At 36.5% G+C, this 19,503-nt stretch overlaps 1 protein-coding gene across 2 annotated transcripts in view; it reads left to right on the forward strand.

Annotated features, from left to right (window-relative positions):
• Positions 1-19,503, forward strand: part of immp2l (inner mitochondrial membrane peptidase subunit 2) — a 50,351-nt gene that overhangs the window by 2,466 nt on the left and 28,382 nt on the right. For both annotated transcript variants that reach the window (XM_087797265.1, XM_087797266.1), the window contains exon 3: positions 1,538-1,641. In XM_087797265.1, coding sequence (XP_087653391.1) covers positions 1,538-1,641 — 104 coding nt within the window. The remainder of the gene's footprint in view (positions 1-1,537; positions 1,642-19,503) is intronic.

The following is a 19,503-nucleotide window of genomic DNA, read 5'->3' on the forward strand; positions in this document are numbered from 1 at the left end:
GGTGACTTGAATAAATGAGTCCATTGGGTTTTGACCGAGTTAGTTCCCCCGCCTAGTTTCCCATTGTCATCCTCCGCTGTTGGATTATTTATAAAACAGCCCCCTCTATTTTTAATGAGCAAATATTACAAATTGTCTGTTTTATATTCATGATGTTTCGACTCTTTGGATCAGATGGGACAAAATCATTGAACCAAACAACTGTGCTGTGTCTTAAAATCGCATACTACTCTTAGTATGCTAGAAGTTAGTATGCATCAGTTTAGTGTACGTACTAACTAGTACGCAAATTCTCCACAGATAGTACGTCTCAAATCAAACACTGCTGCTACACACTAACCGGAAATCACATGACAGCTTCTTCTTCTACTTCTATTTAATGATGTTTCAACCAGCTGTAGGAACGCTACCGACACCTGCTGGCAGCAGGTTTTGCAAGTTTGGAAAAATAAAAAAATTAAAAATATGAGAATCGAAACATTCGTATCAGCAGCGAAGACGTGTTTATCCTCCTACTGCTGCGGAAAATGCACCTGTAAGTATATGCATATATATGCATTTATATATGACGTAACTTCCGTTTAAAACGTCATTAAGATGGCGGCTGTTTAGGGTGGTTAGTGTCCATCGAACCATGCTCAATTTTGTGGGCGTGTTAGTACGCCAACTTAGTGTGCATGGCACACTAAATTTCGCATACTAAGAATTGAGACGCACTTATGCACTAAAAATACTAACTTTTAGTACGCTAGTATGCGATTTGAGACACAGCACTGTTGTTTTTTATGGAGACTGCACCATCTTGGGTTTACATGGAGTACACAGGTTCATTTGTGGGGAAAAAAAGTCATCACTTCAAATTTAGTTTTATGAACCTTGAATGTTTTAAATGACCATACTTTTTGTCAAATGTTGTTTGTCGTAGTCGAAAATATAGAGGAGTCATGCATGCTATCACATTTTAAGTGTAAAAAAACATATTTCATTCCATCCTAACTTACAATAATTAAAATCTAAATGGTTGCAAAATGAAGGAACACATTTGTGTCTGACACTGAAGGAGCATTTTCATCACCATCTACATAAAAAAAATGCCTGAATATAATGCATATTGCTGTTTTAAAATGTGGAAGATGCATGAAGTTTCTTAAATTCTCATGATCTCAGCATAAATTGGAATGAGACCAGGTTTTTTCAAAGCAGTATAATGCTATTTGGTTGTTACGAAACAGTATAATACTTTTTTGGCCTTCTTCTAAGAGTTTTAAATTGGCTGGCCGGTGGCCCCTGAAAGGCAATATTTCTTTGCAACTTAAGTGATTCCAGTGTGTCAACTGGCCTGTCTGTACTTAATAATTCTCAATCAGACTTATGATCAATGTGGGACTTCATCCTGCCAATCCCAGGTTCCTGAGCCAAATACTGTAGCAGTAAGCCAGAGCTTGTTCCATATCTTTATTAATCTTGAAAAAGCCAGGGCGACACATTTTTGATATCCTGGTTCATACGTACATATTTTTTTTACTTTTGTTTTCAGCCCTCTCTGAACCCAGATGCTGCATCAGTTAGTGATGTGGTTCTTCTGTACCGCTGGGGTGTCGGAAACCACGAGATCCAAAGGGGTGAAATTGTCGCTGTTGTGTAAGTACAATTTACTTCATATTCAAATAAAACATCACATCTAAAGCCAAATATAAAGAAAGCTTGCAGAATTAAAGTTGACCTATGTGTTCAGAAGAAACCTAAGAACCAATTTAAATTTAAATAGTTTCTACCTACAAGGATATATTATTATCTACTTGAGCCGAGCTTTGAATATTGAAGTGATTGAGTATGAATAATTTAGAGTAAATGCAATGTATGTATCTTTTATTTTGTTATGAGTCATATTTCTAGATTCAAGAGCGAAGCAATGAGCCCTTGACTCTTACACCGATTCATCGTGTCGTCGTCTATTTTGGGTCATTTTTCAATAAAATATGCCACCTTTAAACAGCATATATCCCGATTGCATTTTTGTGATTCCTTAAACCATTCTGGTAACACTGTTTTTATCCTTTATCTTCTGACATTGCGTAAATTGCTTCCTATTTTGTCTGGTTCATAATTAGCTGTAAAATATACTAACTATCTACAGTATGTGTTATTTGTAGTATTTAAATGCTAGTGAGTTGATCTTTTTCTTTTGTTAATAAAATGTTTAGGATAGTTTTAGATTGTTTTCCAAGTATACCAAATATACAATTTTGGTAATATTGAAAAGATTAATGTTTCTTGTCTAGTTATGTTACACCTTCAAGGAACTCTGTCAAAAATCAAAAATTAAAATCAAGCTTTGAATGAACAAAACTCCCATAATAAAGTACCACCTTGCCTAATTTAAATTATTGTTTAAAAGTTGCTGTCACCACTTAACCAGAACTTTAAAGACAATAAATACTTTGCAAGAAGACGCAAAGACATTCTAGAGCAGAGCTGGGCAAAGTGTGGCCCACGACCCTTTGAGTAGTGAGTGAGTAAGTAATTAAGTAATTATTATTTGTTAAGGGCCCTTCTTAGACCAGGTTCACAAAGCGCTTCAAAAACAATATACAGTTAAAATACATGCTTTAAAAGGCAAGATAACATAGAGACAACACAGCAACACCAAGAAAATTAAGAAAAAAGCCTTCACAAATAAAAAGGTCTTAATATGTTTCTTGAAGGAGTCAGTAGATCATCAAACACAGAGAGAGAGAAAGATCGTTCCAAAGCTTAAGAGCAACAGCCTGGAAGGATTTCTCTCCTCTGGTCCTGAACGGTTTGCGAGGAACCATCAGTAGATTCTGATCCACAGACCTCAGAGCCCGAGCTGAGGTGTAAGGCTGGATCAGATCAGTGATGTGAGGAGGAGCCTGACCATGAATAGATCTGAAAGTAAGAACCAGAATTTAAAAATTGATCCTGAAAGAAACTGGCAGCCAATGCAGAGTCTAAACTCTGACTCTATTTATTCAGCCGACATGAGGTCAGTCCGGCTAAATGCAATTTTTTTTTAACAGCTTACATTTTTTTTATTTGGGTTATTTATTGTATTAACTTAAAAAATACATTTCTTAGATTCTTTTTTAGGACTTAGGACTATGTTAAGCTCTTTTTTAACCGTTTTTTTTTTTTTTTAATTAAGGGTTTATAGGTATTTTTTTGTGCCACATTTAGGTAAATAGTCTTCCTTTCTTTTTTCCGTTTGTAGTTTTAGTTTTAAGTTTTTTCATCATATTTTTGCTCTTTCTCTCGTTTGGTTTGAGGCCCCCCCAAAACAGTCACACTTTATAATGGGACCCTTGAACAAATGTAACAGTTTTTACTGTATTTTAATAATTTAAAGTAATACTTTAAGAAAAATGGTTGTTGTAACTTACTTATACATTTTTTGTTCTCAGTTTTTATAGCATCTTTTTTGCACTAAACCAATTATAATTATGTTTTAGACTATCAGTTCAGTACATTAACATCTCTGTCAACTGCTCAAATATACGTCACTTCACACACTTTGAGTCAAGACTACCAGATGGATGTATCGGGTGTGAAATGATGCAGGTTAATTTGGTGTTGACAGGAGATGATGATGACTAGAGGAAATTAAGTAAGCAATTCATATTTATATAGCGCTTTTCTAGACCAGGGTCACAAAGCGCTTAAACAATCAAAAAAGGAACCATAAGTAGATTCTGATCCTCAGAGCCCAAGCTGGGGTATAAGACTGGATCAGATCACTGATGTAAGGAGGAGCCTGAAAATGAATAGCTCTGAAAGTATAACCAGAATTTTAAAGTTGATCCTGAAAGAAACTGGAAGCCAGTGAAGAGTTTTAAGGATCGGAGAAATGTGAGTTCTTCTACTTGATCTGGTCAGAATTCTTGCTGCAGAGTTCTGAATCAACTGCAGGCGAGACAGCTCCTTCTTGTTAAGACATGAAATTTCAGGCCTATTTCTAAGCTCCCTTTCTTGTCAAAGATCTTGGAGAAGGTGGTGTCCGAGCAGCTGTCTTTGTTCCTGGATCAGAGCGACATCCATGAGAAGTTTCAGTCTGGCTTCCGTAAACATCACTCTACGGAGACAGCTTTATTGAAAGTGTCCAGTGACATCATGATGTCGGCTGACTCTGGTAAATTCACTGTTCTGGTTCTCTTGGATCTGTCCTCAGCCTTTGACACAGTTGATCACCAGATCCTGCTGAGAAGACTAAGGGATGAAGTGGGACTGTCTGGGTCTGTGTTAGAATGGTTCTCATCTTACCTTTCTGGGCGCAGTTTTAGTGTATCTGCCAATCAAATGAGGTCTGAATCGGCAGATCTGTTGTGTGGAGTCCCTCAAGGTTCTGTTCTGGGTCCTTTATTGTTTTTGCTGTACTTGATTCCCCTTGGTAAAATCATTCAGAGATTTCCAGATGTTTCTTATCACATTTTTGCTGATGACATCCAGCTCTACTGCTCTTTTGACCCAACTGAGCCCCAAAGGCTGAACAGCTTAGTCAATTGTTTGCTAGAAATCAAACAATGGCTGAGTGAAAACACTTTACAGCTTAATGTGGACAAAACTGAAACTCTGGTGATTGCTCCTGATGATAAGATTCCAGGGTTGAGTCAGTACTTGGGTGACTTAGGTCAGTCTGTCAAACTGAGCCTGAGAAACCTGGGTGTTGTATTTGATAAAGACATGTCTCTTGTTCAACACTGCAGAAAACTGACAGAAACTGTTTCCTTCAACTGAGAAAAATCTCTAAACTTAGGAAAATGTTGTCACAACATGATCTGGAGCTTGTAATCCATGCGTTTGTTTCTTCTCGTCTGGACAATTGTAACAGTTTGTTTTCATGTCTTAACAAGAAGGAGCTGTCTCGTCTGCAGTTGATTCAGAACTCTGCAGCGAGAATTCTGACCCGCTCAAGTAGGAGAACTCACATTTCTCCGATCCTTAAAATTCTTCACTGGCTTCCAGTTTCTTTCAGGATCAACTTTAAAATTCTGGTTCTTACTTTCAGAGCTATTCATGGTCAGGCTCCTCCTTACATCACTGATCTGATCCAGCCTTACACCCCAGCTCGGTCTCTGAGGTCTGTGGATCAGAATCTACTTATGGTTCCACGCACACGGCTCAGGACCAGAGGAGAGAAATCTTTTCAGGCTGTTGCTCCTAAGCTTTGGAACAATCTTCCTCTCTCTTTGCGCTTGATGGAGTCTACTGACTCCTTAAAGAAACATCTTAAGACGTTTCTATTTGTTCAGGCTTTTCCTTGAATTTCTCGAACTCCTGTGTTGTTCTCGGTGTTGTCTTGATCTTTGAAGTATGTACTGTTTTGAGTATTGTTTTGATTGTTAAAGCGCTTTGTGACCCTGGTCTCGAAAAGCGCTATATAAATAAATATTACTTACTTACTTACTTACATGAAAACAAACTGTTACAATAGTCCAGACGAGAAGACACAAACGCATGGATAAGCTCTAGATCATGTTGTGACAACATTTTCTTAAGTTTAGAGATTTTTCTCAGTTGAAGGATACAGTTTATGGTCAGTTTTCTGCAGTGTTGAACTAGAGACATGTCTTTGTCCAATAAAACACCCAGGTTTCTCAGGCTCAGTTTGACTGACTGACCTAAGTCACCCAAGTACTGACTCAACCCTGGAACCTTATCATCAGGAGCAATCACCAGAGTTTCAGTTTTGTCCACCTTTCGCTGCGAAGTGTTTTCACTCCATTGTTTGATTTCTAGCAAACAATTGACTAAGCTGTTCAGCCTCTGGGGCTCAGTTGGATCAAAAGGGCAATAGAGCTGGATGTCATCAGCAAAAATGTGGTAAGAAACATCAGGAAATCTCTCTGAAGAGCTCAGATGGAATCAAATGTCGTGACGCTTGTGGAGACAGCAGGACAAACACACCTTGAGAAGAACTCCTCTGTGGCTTCTTGGATCTTTTTTGTTGGTGTCTGTGTGTGTGACTTTTCCCTTGGCTCCAGAGAAAATGTGGATGTAGCACTCAGTCGAGATGTTTAGCATTACATTTACTATAAAAGTCGGTATACAATGATTGACTTCTTGGCTACCTGTATTGAGGTTTTTTGTGTTTTTTACTACTTGTGATGCTTTATCAAATAATGTTCTGTTACATTTGAGGACAAAATAGAGTTTTTGTATCTATTAGAACATATATCCAGGGTACAAAGTAAAGTGTTTCAGTGTCAGACATTGAATTCAGAAAACGTCTTTTGATGATTCCCACTTTTGAGGTGACGGATAAGAACAAAGTCAAGATTTAGTCATCTGTCAAAGTGGAGAAGGAATGAGACTGATTATGTTGAAATCTGTAATTAAGAACTCGCAAGCATCCGCCAACTATTTACAGTATAACATCCTAATGTGATTCTGAGATTTTGATGGGATTGTGCTAATTGGAACTCATAAATACTACAGGGACCACAAGGATTTGCATGTGGCTTTTCAGACGTCTGGAATAGACTCCTGAAAAACATTTCCCAAATGATTAAACATTTCTTGTGTTTTTTAGAATAACATCACCGAAGGGGATCTTGTGTGTCTGTCAGGTTCACGACAGTCATTGGGGGCCATGGGAAGTCGTGAAGGCGTGTTGCTGTTTCCTGGCCAATGAATATTCATGGTCCTTCAGATGTGATGTTGATGTGTGTTGTGACTTCCCCTCTCTGTTTGCTTTGAGTTGTGGATTTCAGTGACGAGCTCAGAGCGATGTGGGACTTGTGGACAGATGCTGATAATTTGCTCAGTGAGCAGCATGACAAACATTCCTGCAGTTGTGAGTTTGATTCCCTGTGGAGAATATGTCGGCTGCTGGCTCATGTCAACCTGCTGGCAGATTTTTAAAGCTGCAGTGTCCTGCAGTGCTGCAAAGCCTGAACTCGATTTACTATTTCTGTCTCAAAATGTATCTGACACTCTTATTATGCTTTGATGCTCGGCTATTAATCACGAGACACAAGCTGTCATAAAGACATACTCTGGAGACTTGTTGAATTCTCCTAAAAGCACAGACATAATTGATCAGTGTTAAGAATCAAGCGTTTATTTTGTCAGTTGTTGACTGAATTGGATCAAACGGAGCCTCGTGAGGGTTTATTTTTTGTTTTGGAACTACAAAACTGAGTCTTTGAAAGTATTCAAGTTATTTCTGAGGATCACAGGGTTTTTTTCTCCTTGTTTTCAGGGCTCAGAACTGAACTACTAAATCTTGTATAGTTAATTTTTCTTTACTTGATATGCACTGGATAGTTAAAAGGTTAAAGCCGCAAGCTAACTGTATAAACTGTAGAATAAGCAGTGGTGATAAAGAGCAGGAGCATAACTGTAGAAATCAGGTGAAACCTACAACGCCCTCTAAATGTGATACAAAGGTATAAGGACTGTGGATGTAGTGCCACAATGTTAATTTATGTAAGGGGGGAGATATTTTCCATTTTTCTTTCTTATGATAAATTACATGAAGATTAAGGATACATGAAGGTAACTGCACATGAATCAGGGATTTTTAATGTCTATCACACAAGTGTAAGAATTGTATATAAGAAAAACAGTTGAAACTGAGTTTAACAGTTTCCAGTTAAATTATTCAAGGATACATTTAGAATAGATTAAAATTGATTATTTATGGTATCAGTCCAAAATATAAAAAGAGTTTTGCTAGGATCAAAACAGGAAATAAGTTTTAAATATTACGCTTTTGCCACTTAGCACCTCATTTTTGTTTTGTTTTTGGAAAGCATGTGTCATGTTATCCACATTAATTGTAGGCCCCTTGTACTTTATGGACTTAAGAATACTGTGTTTCAATGTCAGCCCCCCTGAATTGTTTATTTAGATCGTTTTTTTTTTATTGAATTTTATTTTTCGACATCATTGAAATCACTATAGCCATTCCTAGCCACACTTGTCAATGTGTCAATCTGATGCAGCGAAAGTGTTTTCGTGTTGTCTTAAAACAGAAATAAATTTCTCCTGTAATTCTAATTAATATAAATGATTTATCATTCTTGGGTAGAAGACTGGCTGAGAAAATCTGACTATGGTTGGCTACGATAATCACATTTTGGGTATTTTTCCCTACTACCATTGCCATGGTTATTTTTTAACAAATGATGGAAGGCATTCTGATATGACTTCTTTTATTTTATCAAACCATATCCAGCTTGTAATATTTATTCTCTCCCTTCAATGTTTCTAGCTCTAGAAACAATAAGTATAATATGTATGAATAAAACTTTGTACCCAGTTTGAGATGGATTTCTGTTGTGTAAGTTGCTGTTCATATCTGGGGAAAACAATTTTATAAACTAGTTTTAAAAATAAATATTTAGCATTTTATACAAGCAATGTCATGTATAGTCTTGAACATGTGGATTATGGGGAACGTTTTCATAGAGAAACCGTTTCATAAGTTTTACAATGAAGAAAAGGTGGATGAGAAATCTAGTTTGGTGCATAATTGCAATTCAACAAAAAAATTGTGTGACAATATTTTTTTTAGAATTGGGTTCTCCCTATTCTTACGCTCTATTATGTCACACGTCAAACTAGGAATTTGTGTCGAATATGAATAGAAAAGTCTAAATTTCCATTTTCTTTCGGAGGAGAAAATGGTCAGCTCTTTCAGATTTTGATGTGTCTACATTTAAAAAAGGCTCATGAATAGTGAATATCTGCAAAACACATGTATTTTACTTCTAACTTTGATTAAAATCGTATATTAGTGCTGCAGCAGAGTTGGTTCATGATTAAGACTTTGAGAGGACTAATGCACAAGACAGTCGGGGGGATATAATCCTAAAATATTAAACGATCATCGTTTCCAAGTTTGTTTTTAAACTTGAAAAGATATCAGAGATTTAATACAATTAAATGCTAAACTATCAGAAATGTTGAGCTCATCTGCCATCATCATTGTATAATTTGCAGTACGGTGTCAACGTCTGTAAGGAAATTAACGCCTTCCCTGGATTTCTGTCTGTCAGACCTGATTCATCATTAGTATGTTTATGATATGAATTGTTATGAAGAACTCAAACTAGAATCATCATTTGTTAAATAAAATAAAAATGAGGACTCGTGTATTTGTATTTTAAGGATCAAGATATTATTTAATCTGGGTAGGTTAAATTTAACAGTATAACATTAGTTGGCTTTATTATAAATTCAGGCATAAAATAAGTTGATGTGCTCAATCTTGTTCTTATTTATTGGTTGTAAATCTCTTGACACATAAAAAAAAACTTTGTTTGCTCATCCTTGCTCTTTCTAACAAGGCATATCAGGGGTTTTTTTTAACCGGTTCCTTCTGTAGCAGCAGCATCTAGTTTCCCAGGCAACTGAAATAAAAAAAAAAGGCCAGGAGCTCTGCTTGTTTTTGAGAGCATAATGATTGACAGAATTGGTACGAAGTATGTGGTGGGAAGAATGCTGATGACATGACAAAACTCGGATCTGCTTCAAGTAGATCATCGTTGTTTACATGCTCACGCTGCCTGAGACTGAAGAAAATATTGAATGCCAGAATTGTTCTAAGAAAATCTCCCATTCAAACACGGCATTACAGTTTTGGGGGGATGCAGAGTATCAATGTTAGACTGTAATGTTGAAAAAGAAGGAAAACACCCCATCTGTTGCTAAACTTGCATGCTATCATTATGTGCATAATGTGTGAAAAGGAGAATTGCTCTGACATGTTCACAAGTAAAATAATAATGACTTTTAAGGATTTTTGAGTGTATGATGTGACAGGGCATAGTTGAGCCTCTAAAATTTACCTAAAGTCGATTCTCTGCACTGCTCTGCTACCGAAACTCAATTTGTTTTCAGATCAATTGTTTGATCTTAATCATCACATTGCTAATGGGGGGAATTAGCCATTAGACATTCCCTACTTTTTGTTTTTCTGGAAGTGGGAGATAATTCTCTTGTATGAATTTTGCATGAGCAACTATGGCAGCTTGCTTTTGCTCTTTCAACACAAATAAATTAATCCTGGGTTTACAAGATGTCACTGAATTAATGTTGATGTTGCTATATATCCTACAGGTGATGTCACTTGAATACAATGAGACACTTTCAGTGACAATCCAGTGACAATTTAATTTCCATGTAGTATAACTACTTCACCAAAAACTAGATGTCTACAATTCATATTGATGCATGATCATGGAAACAAGGCTGTCCCAATGGTCAACTGCAGTACAAATAAAATATATTGTTATAATTTATGAATGTATTTTCTTACTTGTATTAAGACAGGTATTGACATATTAATGACGGCTCAAATTATTATACACTGTTAATTGTCTTCAATACTTGATTTTATCGCTTGGCGAGCAACTTGGATTATCAAGTTCAACACTATATTTTCATTTCAGCCTAAATTGGAAAAATTGTCCGATACCTGTTTTCGCTTTCACTGTCAGACTTGCAAGAAGTGATCACCAGAATCATGTGCTTATCCTAACAAGCTTCTCAAAGACTCTCATGAATATTTTTTTTAGAATGGATTTATTTTAGTGACCTAGAGACGATGCTGGGTGATTCAAAGGTTAAGACATGTGGAGCAGCAGTCAGAAAAGTGAAATGCACAGTCTTGCAGTCTTTCATTTTTTTCCCCCCCTTTTCACCCGCTGTCTTTCTCTCATTGGAGGCTGTGGAGTTAAATTTACTTTGAGGACAGAATGTTCACCTGATATTTGTTATTAGATTTTTACATTTCCATTTTAATTTGACCCTTATCAAGCAGAGGTAGTCAGTATCATCCTTGCTTTAAAAGAAAACTGTGTTTTTGGACATTTAAAATAAAGTTTAAAGGTGGGAAAACATATTATGTCTACTCATGAAGGGAGAGAGAGAACTCTTAATTTGGGTCAACATTATCTAATATGCTGGATCCTATTTTGATTTATATGAATATTTAACTCTGCTGGTTAATTTAAATTTATTGAACCAGATAAGAATCTCAACTGTCCTGAATAATTTTCTAGACCTTGTATTGATGTAAAACTTGACCTGACACAATAACAACACCTCACAAATCCATCCTAGAAGTCTGCCTAACTCAGGTCTTTTGACAACCTGTGAGTGCTGCATGAATTTTACTAATCTTTTCCCTCACCGGCTGATTCAGAGCAATCTCTCACTGAATGGACGTTTCAGGATGTTTGACGGCTTTATTTTTGTGCTTAAATTTAATCACACATTGGGGAGGCAGTTGCATTGTTAAAGGGCATATACCGTACAGAAGTTTTATTAATACTTTTTTTTTGGGTGGGGGGGGGTCGCCCTTTAATAATTTAATTACAAAGTTAAATCAAGTGAGAAATAGTTGACAACTGGCTGAGGAAGTAGACTGTCTAGCAACAGATATGGAGTTGACAGCTGTAATGTTATCTTAGTTTTTTTCACAATACCAACCAACCAGTCTTTGGATTGTGGAAATGTAAATAAAGATGAGCATTTTGATGTAACATCAAAATACATCACAAGAAGAAAATATAAACACTGGATCTTGTTTACATAGTAAAGAATCTCATAAAAGGAAACATTTTGAGTGGAAAATAAAATAGCTCCTGTATTTTTTTGGTGTCTTCTGTGATCACAATAGAACCAATTTTGGCATTTTTATTTATTGCATTGAAGCACAATATCTTGAATCCAACAAATTGGGAATTATTTACTTTTTGTCAATAAAAATACATGCAACCTATCTTCAGGATCGGATTGGATTTTAGTTGTGCAACAAAAAAGCAGAACCTGTAATTTTTGTTTTCCTTGGAGTTTAGATGTCTACATGAAGTGATCGTTACTTTCTTGGAGCTCGGCTCTATTTCTTGTCACCTGTAACTGCCATGGGCACAAGATGGTTTATGTTACACTAGTGTAATTAAAATTGAGACTCTTTCCAAGAAACAATGGTAAACACCTCCATAAAACACACTCAAGACACTTGGGTCTGTGCGAATGTGACAAAAGAATCAATGCTGGGGGGGGTGAATCAATTGTGGCAGGTGGGTTGCAAGGGTAAGTGAGGCGGAGGATGGTGGCATTGCTCCAGGCAGCCTGACCTTTTTTCTCGTGCAAGCTGCCATTACGGCGATGCCAATTAGCTCTGACGATATTTCAGGAAACACAGCACTGTCAATATTATCTTCAGTTGCAGCTGCTCTCAGAGTTAATAACCACATTTATAGGAAACACTGGAGCAAACGGGAGTATTTTTAACAAAATGCTTTATTTTCGGACAATAATAACACTAGTTACCAGGGGCCTAAGTACTAAGGGGTTGTACGTACAAAAAAACGTGCAGACCTACTTTTCCACGTCAAAGTACATATTTTTCAATAAGGTTTGGGTGTTAAAAATGTGAGTCAGTCGTGTACATCCTTATTAACTGCTAAAACATATCTCAGCCTCACTAGTAATTTTGAGATGGTCCCATCACAGTTTTTCTTGATTTTCTGGAACTCCTGTGTTGTTCTCGGTGTTATCTTGACCTTTTAAGTATATACTTTATTGAGTATTGTTTTGATTGTTTAAGCGCTTTGTGACCCGAAAAGCGCTCTATAAATATAAATTAATTACTTACTTACATTAATGATCAATATTGATCAAAAATTAACATACACATAAGTGTTTGTAGTTACACAAGTTGATATTAAATTATTCACAAACTTTTAAATATGTTCTCATTCACCAAACTGATGATCTGTATTTATTAAGACAACATCGTTCGTTTTATACTATATAAATTCTATGCAAATTCAGTTATACTGAATATTTTAATCCACCATTTCACGCTATTCAGAAATAATGTCTTCTACGAGAGTCACAGATGTTCTTGTAAAACAACATCACGTCAGATGGATCGAACTGAAGCTGCAGAATAAAAGTAGCTGGAGCGATCTCCTTGAAAAACGCACTTATATAAATACACCATCACATGATTTGTTCTTTTGTAATTTGTAATATAAACGCTTTTACTTTATTTATAAAATAATTTGCGCTGCATCACTACTCAGTGCTTTAAGCTACTGATATAGCTACAGTTTTATTATTGTAGACTCAAAGAGGTTTTAAATAATCCCCTGATTTTCTCTGCTTATAAAGTTTTTGTGTGAATAACCCTAAATGTAAAATATAAACATTTACACCTCGAACAAGGCTGCGATTAATTCTATGTTGATTGGGATGTACAAAGGAGAAGTGCTTTTATTTGTGTGCACGTGCAGATTCATACTGTACATCTGAATATTTTTGTATGTGCACCATTTTCTGGATTGTCATGTCCGATCGTATTTACTAGAAGATCCACAAACTTCTTTGTACATGAGGCCCCAGGTCTTGCAATTTCAAGTTGCAAAAATGCATTTGTCTTTGAAGACCCTGGAAAGGAACTTAAATCTATGAACACCTGCTCACAATATCCTGACACCATTTACTTTTTACTTTTTTGGGAGCAAATATAATAACGAGGTAATGACTTTCAATGAAGATGAACCAATGTTTTGACTTTGAGGCTGTTATGCATTTGATAGATGTTATAGAATTAATTCAGATGTTACTCATTAAGACAGCACAGATATAATGCTTTGAAACTATCTATCACTAATTGGTTACTCAAATGCATTATTACGCTTTTCAGTATTCATGTCTATGGAATTCCAAAAGGATATTTTTCTTAGATGAAAGGTGTTTTGATTATTAGAGAAGTACTTATTATTATGCCAAAAGAGAATGTTGCCGTGGTTACAAGCTCCATTGAGGGTTAGTCCTGAATATGTCAAAAGCTTGCAAAATAATGTATATGGTAATAATATATATGTACAAACACTAAGGCATTGAAGTATACACACTCCCCTTTACACAAACTCACTGTTACATACTTGTACACATATGATTTACACTCTCTTACACACACTCAAAACTCACTCACCCACACATTCTACCCCCACACACTACCTCGCTTATGTTCATTGTCACACACACTCAGGCCACAACACAAACACTGCTGTCACTCACTTCTTCTCAACTGTTTGATTGCATTTTATTGTCTATAGATGGTTTTGGCATGGAAAGTGTTCATGATTAACCAAGTCCTTGTTATTTAACCCTACACAATATAAGTAGACAGAAGAGTTTAGGAAATGTCTTTAATTTTGTTGGTTAACAATGTTGCAATGGTTACACACTCAAATGAGGGTCAGTTCTGTCACTTGGGGGTCTTTATTTCTTGGTCTCATTTATATTGTTTCTGAATTGCTTTTTGTGTTTTAAAACAAAATCTTGCATGTACTCCCAAGCATAGACAATACATTTCTTAAATTGGTTGCATTTGGAACCATTTTTGCGTGGCCAGCTAATAGAAACTAAAACTTAACTTGGTACTTTGGGTTGAAATGCTGAAGTGACGAGGGAAGGGCTGCTACATCATTAACTGTACTCTCTTGTTCCAGGCATGAAAATGTGCTTTCATTTTCAAATTACAGGTCATTATTAATGGCTAATGTTAATCTTCCTGCTGAATGCCAGCCATGATACTCTGAACTTTTTTTTATTTCCTCATCAATTATATTGATAATAAACTTGTAATTGCTCTACATTAATCCTAGCCCTGGTCCTGTCAACAACACTTGTTTGTTTTTTGGGATACTAATGTGTGTTGATATGATTTAGATCAGCTAATAGTCTGTATATTATTTTGCGGTTCAAGTGAATATGCATGTCATGTTTATCACATGTCTGTGTAATCTCAGTTTTACTCATAAACATTGATTTTTAACAGTGTTAAAAGAAATCTAACTATTTGTAGAAGAAAATGTTTTGCTGCAAATCAGATACATGGGTTTCACTTTTGTGCAAAGCCATTTTTATGTTCCGAGAACTACTTTCGGTTTGGAGAGCACTTTGTTAAAATACAAACTATTTGTACCACACCACACCAACTTTTAGGATAGTGAACTCAGGGAGACACAAAAGAAATGAAATATATACAGTACATGTGCATAATGCTGCTCAATCTGATACACTGCATACTTGTGCAGAAATGATTTACAACCCCTCCAAACCCACTCAAGGACGCCTACGCACCCCAACACACGCAGACTCACTCATGTTCACTGTCACACACACTACATAAAATGAAAAATCTAATCTAAAGGTAGACATTCATGCTGTTTACTGAAATTATATAAATGCAAAAAAATCCCAAAAAATGTACACAAGAAATGCAGTAATTCCAATAATATGCTCTTCAGCAAAATTCTAACACAACAGTTCCTCATGTTGTTGCTCGAGCTTTTGAGGCCACAGGTGCAATCACTGGATTTCTTTCAGTCTCTGTAGGATTGTCCCGCTAACACTCCTGCTGCCTCAAGTTTGAGGGCTGCCTTTTTCATGTGCTCAATCTGACGTGTAAAGAGGTAGGTCAACTCTGAGGTGAAGGTAGATGGTGTAAGATGGCACTATCCATAGCTGTTATATATATATTAATAAGCTGGACTAAATGTGGTCATTCTTAAGGAGGGTTGCCGGTGTAAAACGCTGGCCCCTAGTAAGGTCAAGGCACCTTTTAATAGAGAAGTGATTGTACAACACTGGAAATGCTCAAGAATGGCTAAGAATTAGCCTTTGAACTTGTAAATCTAGTTTATCAATTGTGAAAAAATAAATATAAGATGCCCTTGTGTTACCTTGCTTTTGTTAAGTGCTCAAAAATACCTGGCAAAAGGTGCAGAGGACTCATTGAGCTATTTCCCTGAATTGGACCGATTTTTGTGTGCAACCAGATATAGATTATGGGTCATTTTACGCTTATAGTTTTAATAGTTTGTCTCTTATAACTTGTTGGGGTTTTGTTCCAATGAACCGACCCCTCCCCAGTCTCGGTACGTGGTGGTGGTAAGAAGGACACAGACACAGGAGTGAGTTTAAGACAAAATGCTCGTTTAGTGAAGTATGCAAAAGTCAGAGACACACTTGCATGATTCCTGAGCCTTGGCAAAACAGAAATCTATCGCAGAGACGTCTTAGAATTCCAAGAGCAAATACTAACAAAATGATTGAGTATAAATATTTAGGTAAATGCCTCTAGTCATTTGTGCATGATTGGTCATATACTCTAAACACTTGCCTTCTAAGATGGCCGTGCCACTTGTTAGTTGTGGAAAGTTACCAGAGTTTGATCGTCTAGAGCAGGGGTGGGCAATACGTCGAGTAGATCGCGTGATTTAATAAAATATGATATAAGAAAATAGTGAAGAGAGCTCTGATTGGCTACTGTGCATGTCAATCAAATGGTTATTGATTGGTTGACAATTTGATTGAAATGCACAGCAGCCAATCAGAGCTCTCGCCTCTTCCACTGAACGCACTGCAAAGTTCATTTGTATCGAGAATAAAAAGAGCAAAACGTGTGACTGTCATTTTACGCAATTCAGAAAAACGATATAGAATTATAACCTTGTTTTTTTTAAATAATATATCGAACAAAATAATGCGCGTTTGATCGCTTCGGTTCTTCTCTACGAGAGTCACAGAAACATGACGTCAGTTCCATCAAAGTTAAGCTGCAGGTTCAATGAAAGCGCAACAAATGCTGGTTTTCCTCATGTGATCACGTGATCGAGGATACATCCTTAAAACACACTTTTATTAATACACCATCACATGATGACTATTAAATTACCTTTATCTCACAAATATAATAAGAATACGCTGAAACACGTTAAACAGGTGCAGGTGAGCCACACATTCTAATGACGTCAGAGACGATCAGACAAAGCGTTGATGATGTGAAGTTACTGATTAACAGTTTTATATTCGTTAAACTTCATCTGAAGATGTTTTAAAATTTAAATAATCCACTTGTGTAATTCATATCAGATATGTTTAAAATTAACAAATATAAACTGTTAGTTTGAATTCATGTTTTCAATTGTTTTTGTTTTTTCATGATCACAGAAATGGAGAAATTTAAGTCTTGTGCTTCATTTGAATATGATCGACATATTGAAATGGAGGCATGGAAAGGGATGAACCCGTCTGAATTCATTGTTGATTTTGATGAACAAAGGAAAAGGGTTCGAATTTGTGTCAAGCACAGATTCTTACACATGAATATCTTTTGTGCACCATTTGGGTTCGAATGAATGACCATTTTTTAGTAGGAAATCAATGCAATTCTTAGTACATATGAGTCTGAACTTGTCTGCAGAGGATGAGATTTAACACAGGCTGACACTTAAGAGCAGGTCTCATGGACATATTTGGAAGTTACTCTCAGAGGAAAAGTATCTTCTTATGAGGAAATATGCTCCTCACGGACTGCACTATTTGAATCTAGTTATTTATGTAAGTCAGTATTTTTATGAAGATGATTAAATCCACACATCCTTCCATCATGACTGATTATCAGTGCATTCACTTCATTCAGTGCAAGTCATCTGAGTAAAGTGTGTTCTTACTTACATTGAGCAAATTTGATGAAGGTAGATCTTTTGAACTCGACAATTATAAAAGTAGCTCGCGAACCGAAAAAGTGTGAGCACCCCTGGTCTAGAGAGAATCTGTTTATCAGTTGAATTACGCAGATGTGTGTCCTTGGTCCCAGAGACTATTCAATTGAATTCAATTTTATTTAAAGTGTCTTATCATAACAAAGTTATCTCAAGACACTTTACAGTTGAAGTAAGACTATAGTGTAGAAAGTAAAAAACAGATCCCAGCAATTTAACAATGAACAATAAGCAAAACACTGCAGTGAGCTGTGGCGAGGAAAAACTTCCTTTTAGAAGGCAGAAACCTTGAGCGGAACCTGACTCATTGTTGACTGCCTCCTGCTGTGACCGGCTGGGAGGAAGGATGGGGGGGTAGACAGATGGATGAAGAGAAGAGTGAGGGAAGAGCATTCTAAGCCTGTAGCAGCTAAGATAAACAGTAAGGTTAATTATAGGCTTTATTGAAAAGTAAGGTTTTAAGATTGTTTTTAAACATAGAGAGGGTGTCTTCCCTCCGGACTGAAGCCGGTAGTTGGTTCCACAGCAGAGGGGCTTGAAAACTGAAGGCCCTGGCTCAAAATGTACATTTAAGGATTTGCAGTATGTTGCAGACCAACTAGTAAAACCTAATTTTTTTCCGAGTTCAGTAGGAGGTAGTTTTTGGTCATCCAGGACTTGATATCTTTAATACAGGACTGTAGTTGTGTAAGCTGATTTCTTTCATCTGGCTTCATTGACAAGTACAGTTGGGTGTCATCAGCATAACAGTGAAAGATTATAAAGTGTCTTCTGATCAAGTCCCCTAGTGGGAGCATATAGATTGTGAATAGGATTGGACCAAGAACAGAACCTTGTGGGACACCATAGCTGACCTAAGTGTGTGTCGATGAGAAGTGGTTGACATGTACACGGTGCTTTCTATCCGACAGGTAAGATTTAAACCAGTTTAGAGCAGTTCCACGTATGCCTATATGGTTTTCAAACCTCTGTAGAAGGATTTGGTGGTCAACAGTGTCAAATGCAGCACTGAGATCTAGAAGATTAAGAACTGAAACATGGCCCTGATCAGAGGCCATCAGCAGGTCGTTACTTCCCTTTACCAGGGTGGTCTCTGTGCTGTGGTGTTCCCTAACACCGGACTGAAACACCTCAAATTGATCATTGTCATGGAGATAATCACAGATCACTGACTTGTTACCACTTTCTCCAGAATCTTTGAAATGAAGACAAGATTAGAGATAGGCCTATAGTTAGTGAGAAACTCTGGATCAAGAGTGGGTTTTTTAAGCAGAGTTTTGATTACTGCAACCTAAAAAATCTGAGGCACATGATGCCTGATGTCATTGACAAGTTTATAATGTCAAGTATGAAAGTGCTAAGTAAGGCGAACAGTTCTTTAAGTAGCCATGTAGGATCGATGACATGTTTTGGACTTTGAGGAGGAAACAACCCGGGACAGCTTTCAAGGACTCGCTGGTAAAAATATAGATTCAAGATTCAAAGTAAGGGGAACACTTCTTTTACAGAATGTATTTTATTCAGTCATTAGCTTGCAGCAAACAACAAATAAGATAGTTTACACATGGTAAGTAAACAATATTATATTACAATATTAATCCTGTCTTTAATCGATAAATACATTTTTCATACTTTGCCAATATGGTAATCAAAAGCAATTTTCAAAATCATATATTATAAGGGCAAATAATGTGAAAACCCAACTCTCCTGACTCACTCACATATTTCAAATGTTGAAGTCTTCCTCTTCAAGAGGGAGTAAGTCCCTCATCATGACAATGTTTTGTATTTATTACTTTATATATAAGTTCTCCCCGTCGGAAGTCTCGGGAAACGATTATGATGTAATAAGTACCTTGGAGGTGCGGACTTCCTTGATTGATGATGCAGGGTGACAAAACATTAATGAGCAATCACAGCAGAGTGTGTGTTTAAGATAAACAAGATT

This window comes from Callionymus lyra, chromosome 8 (genome assembly GCF_982586985.1).
Source record: "Callionymus lyra chromosome 8, fCalLyr1.hap1.1, whole genome shotgun sequence".
NCBI classification, from domain to species: domain Eukaryota; kingdom Metazoa; phylum Chordata; class Actinopteri; order Syngnathiformes; family Callionymidae; genus Callionymus; species Callionymus lyra.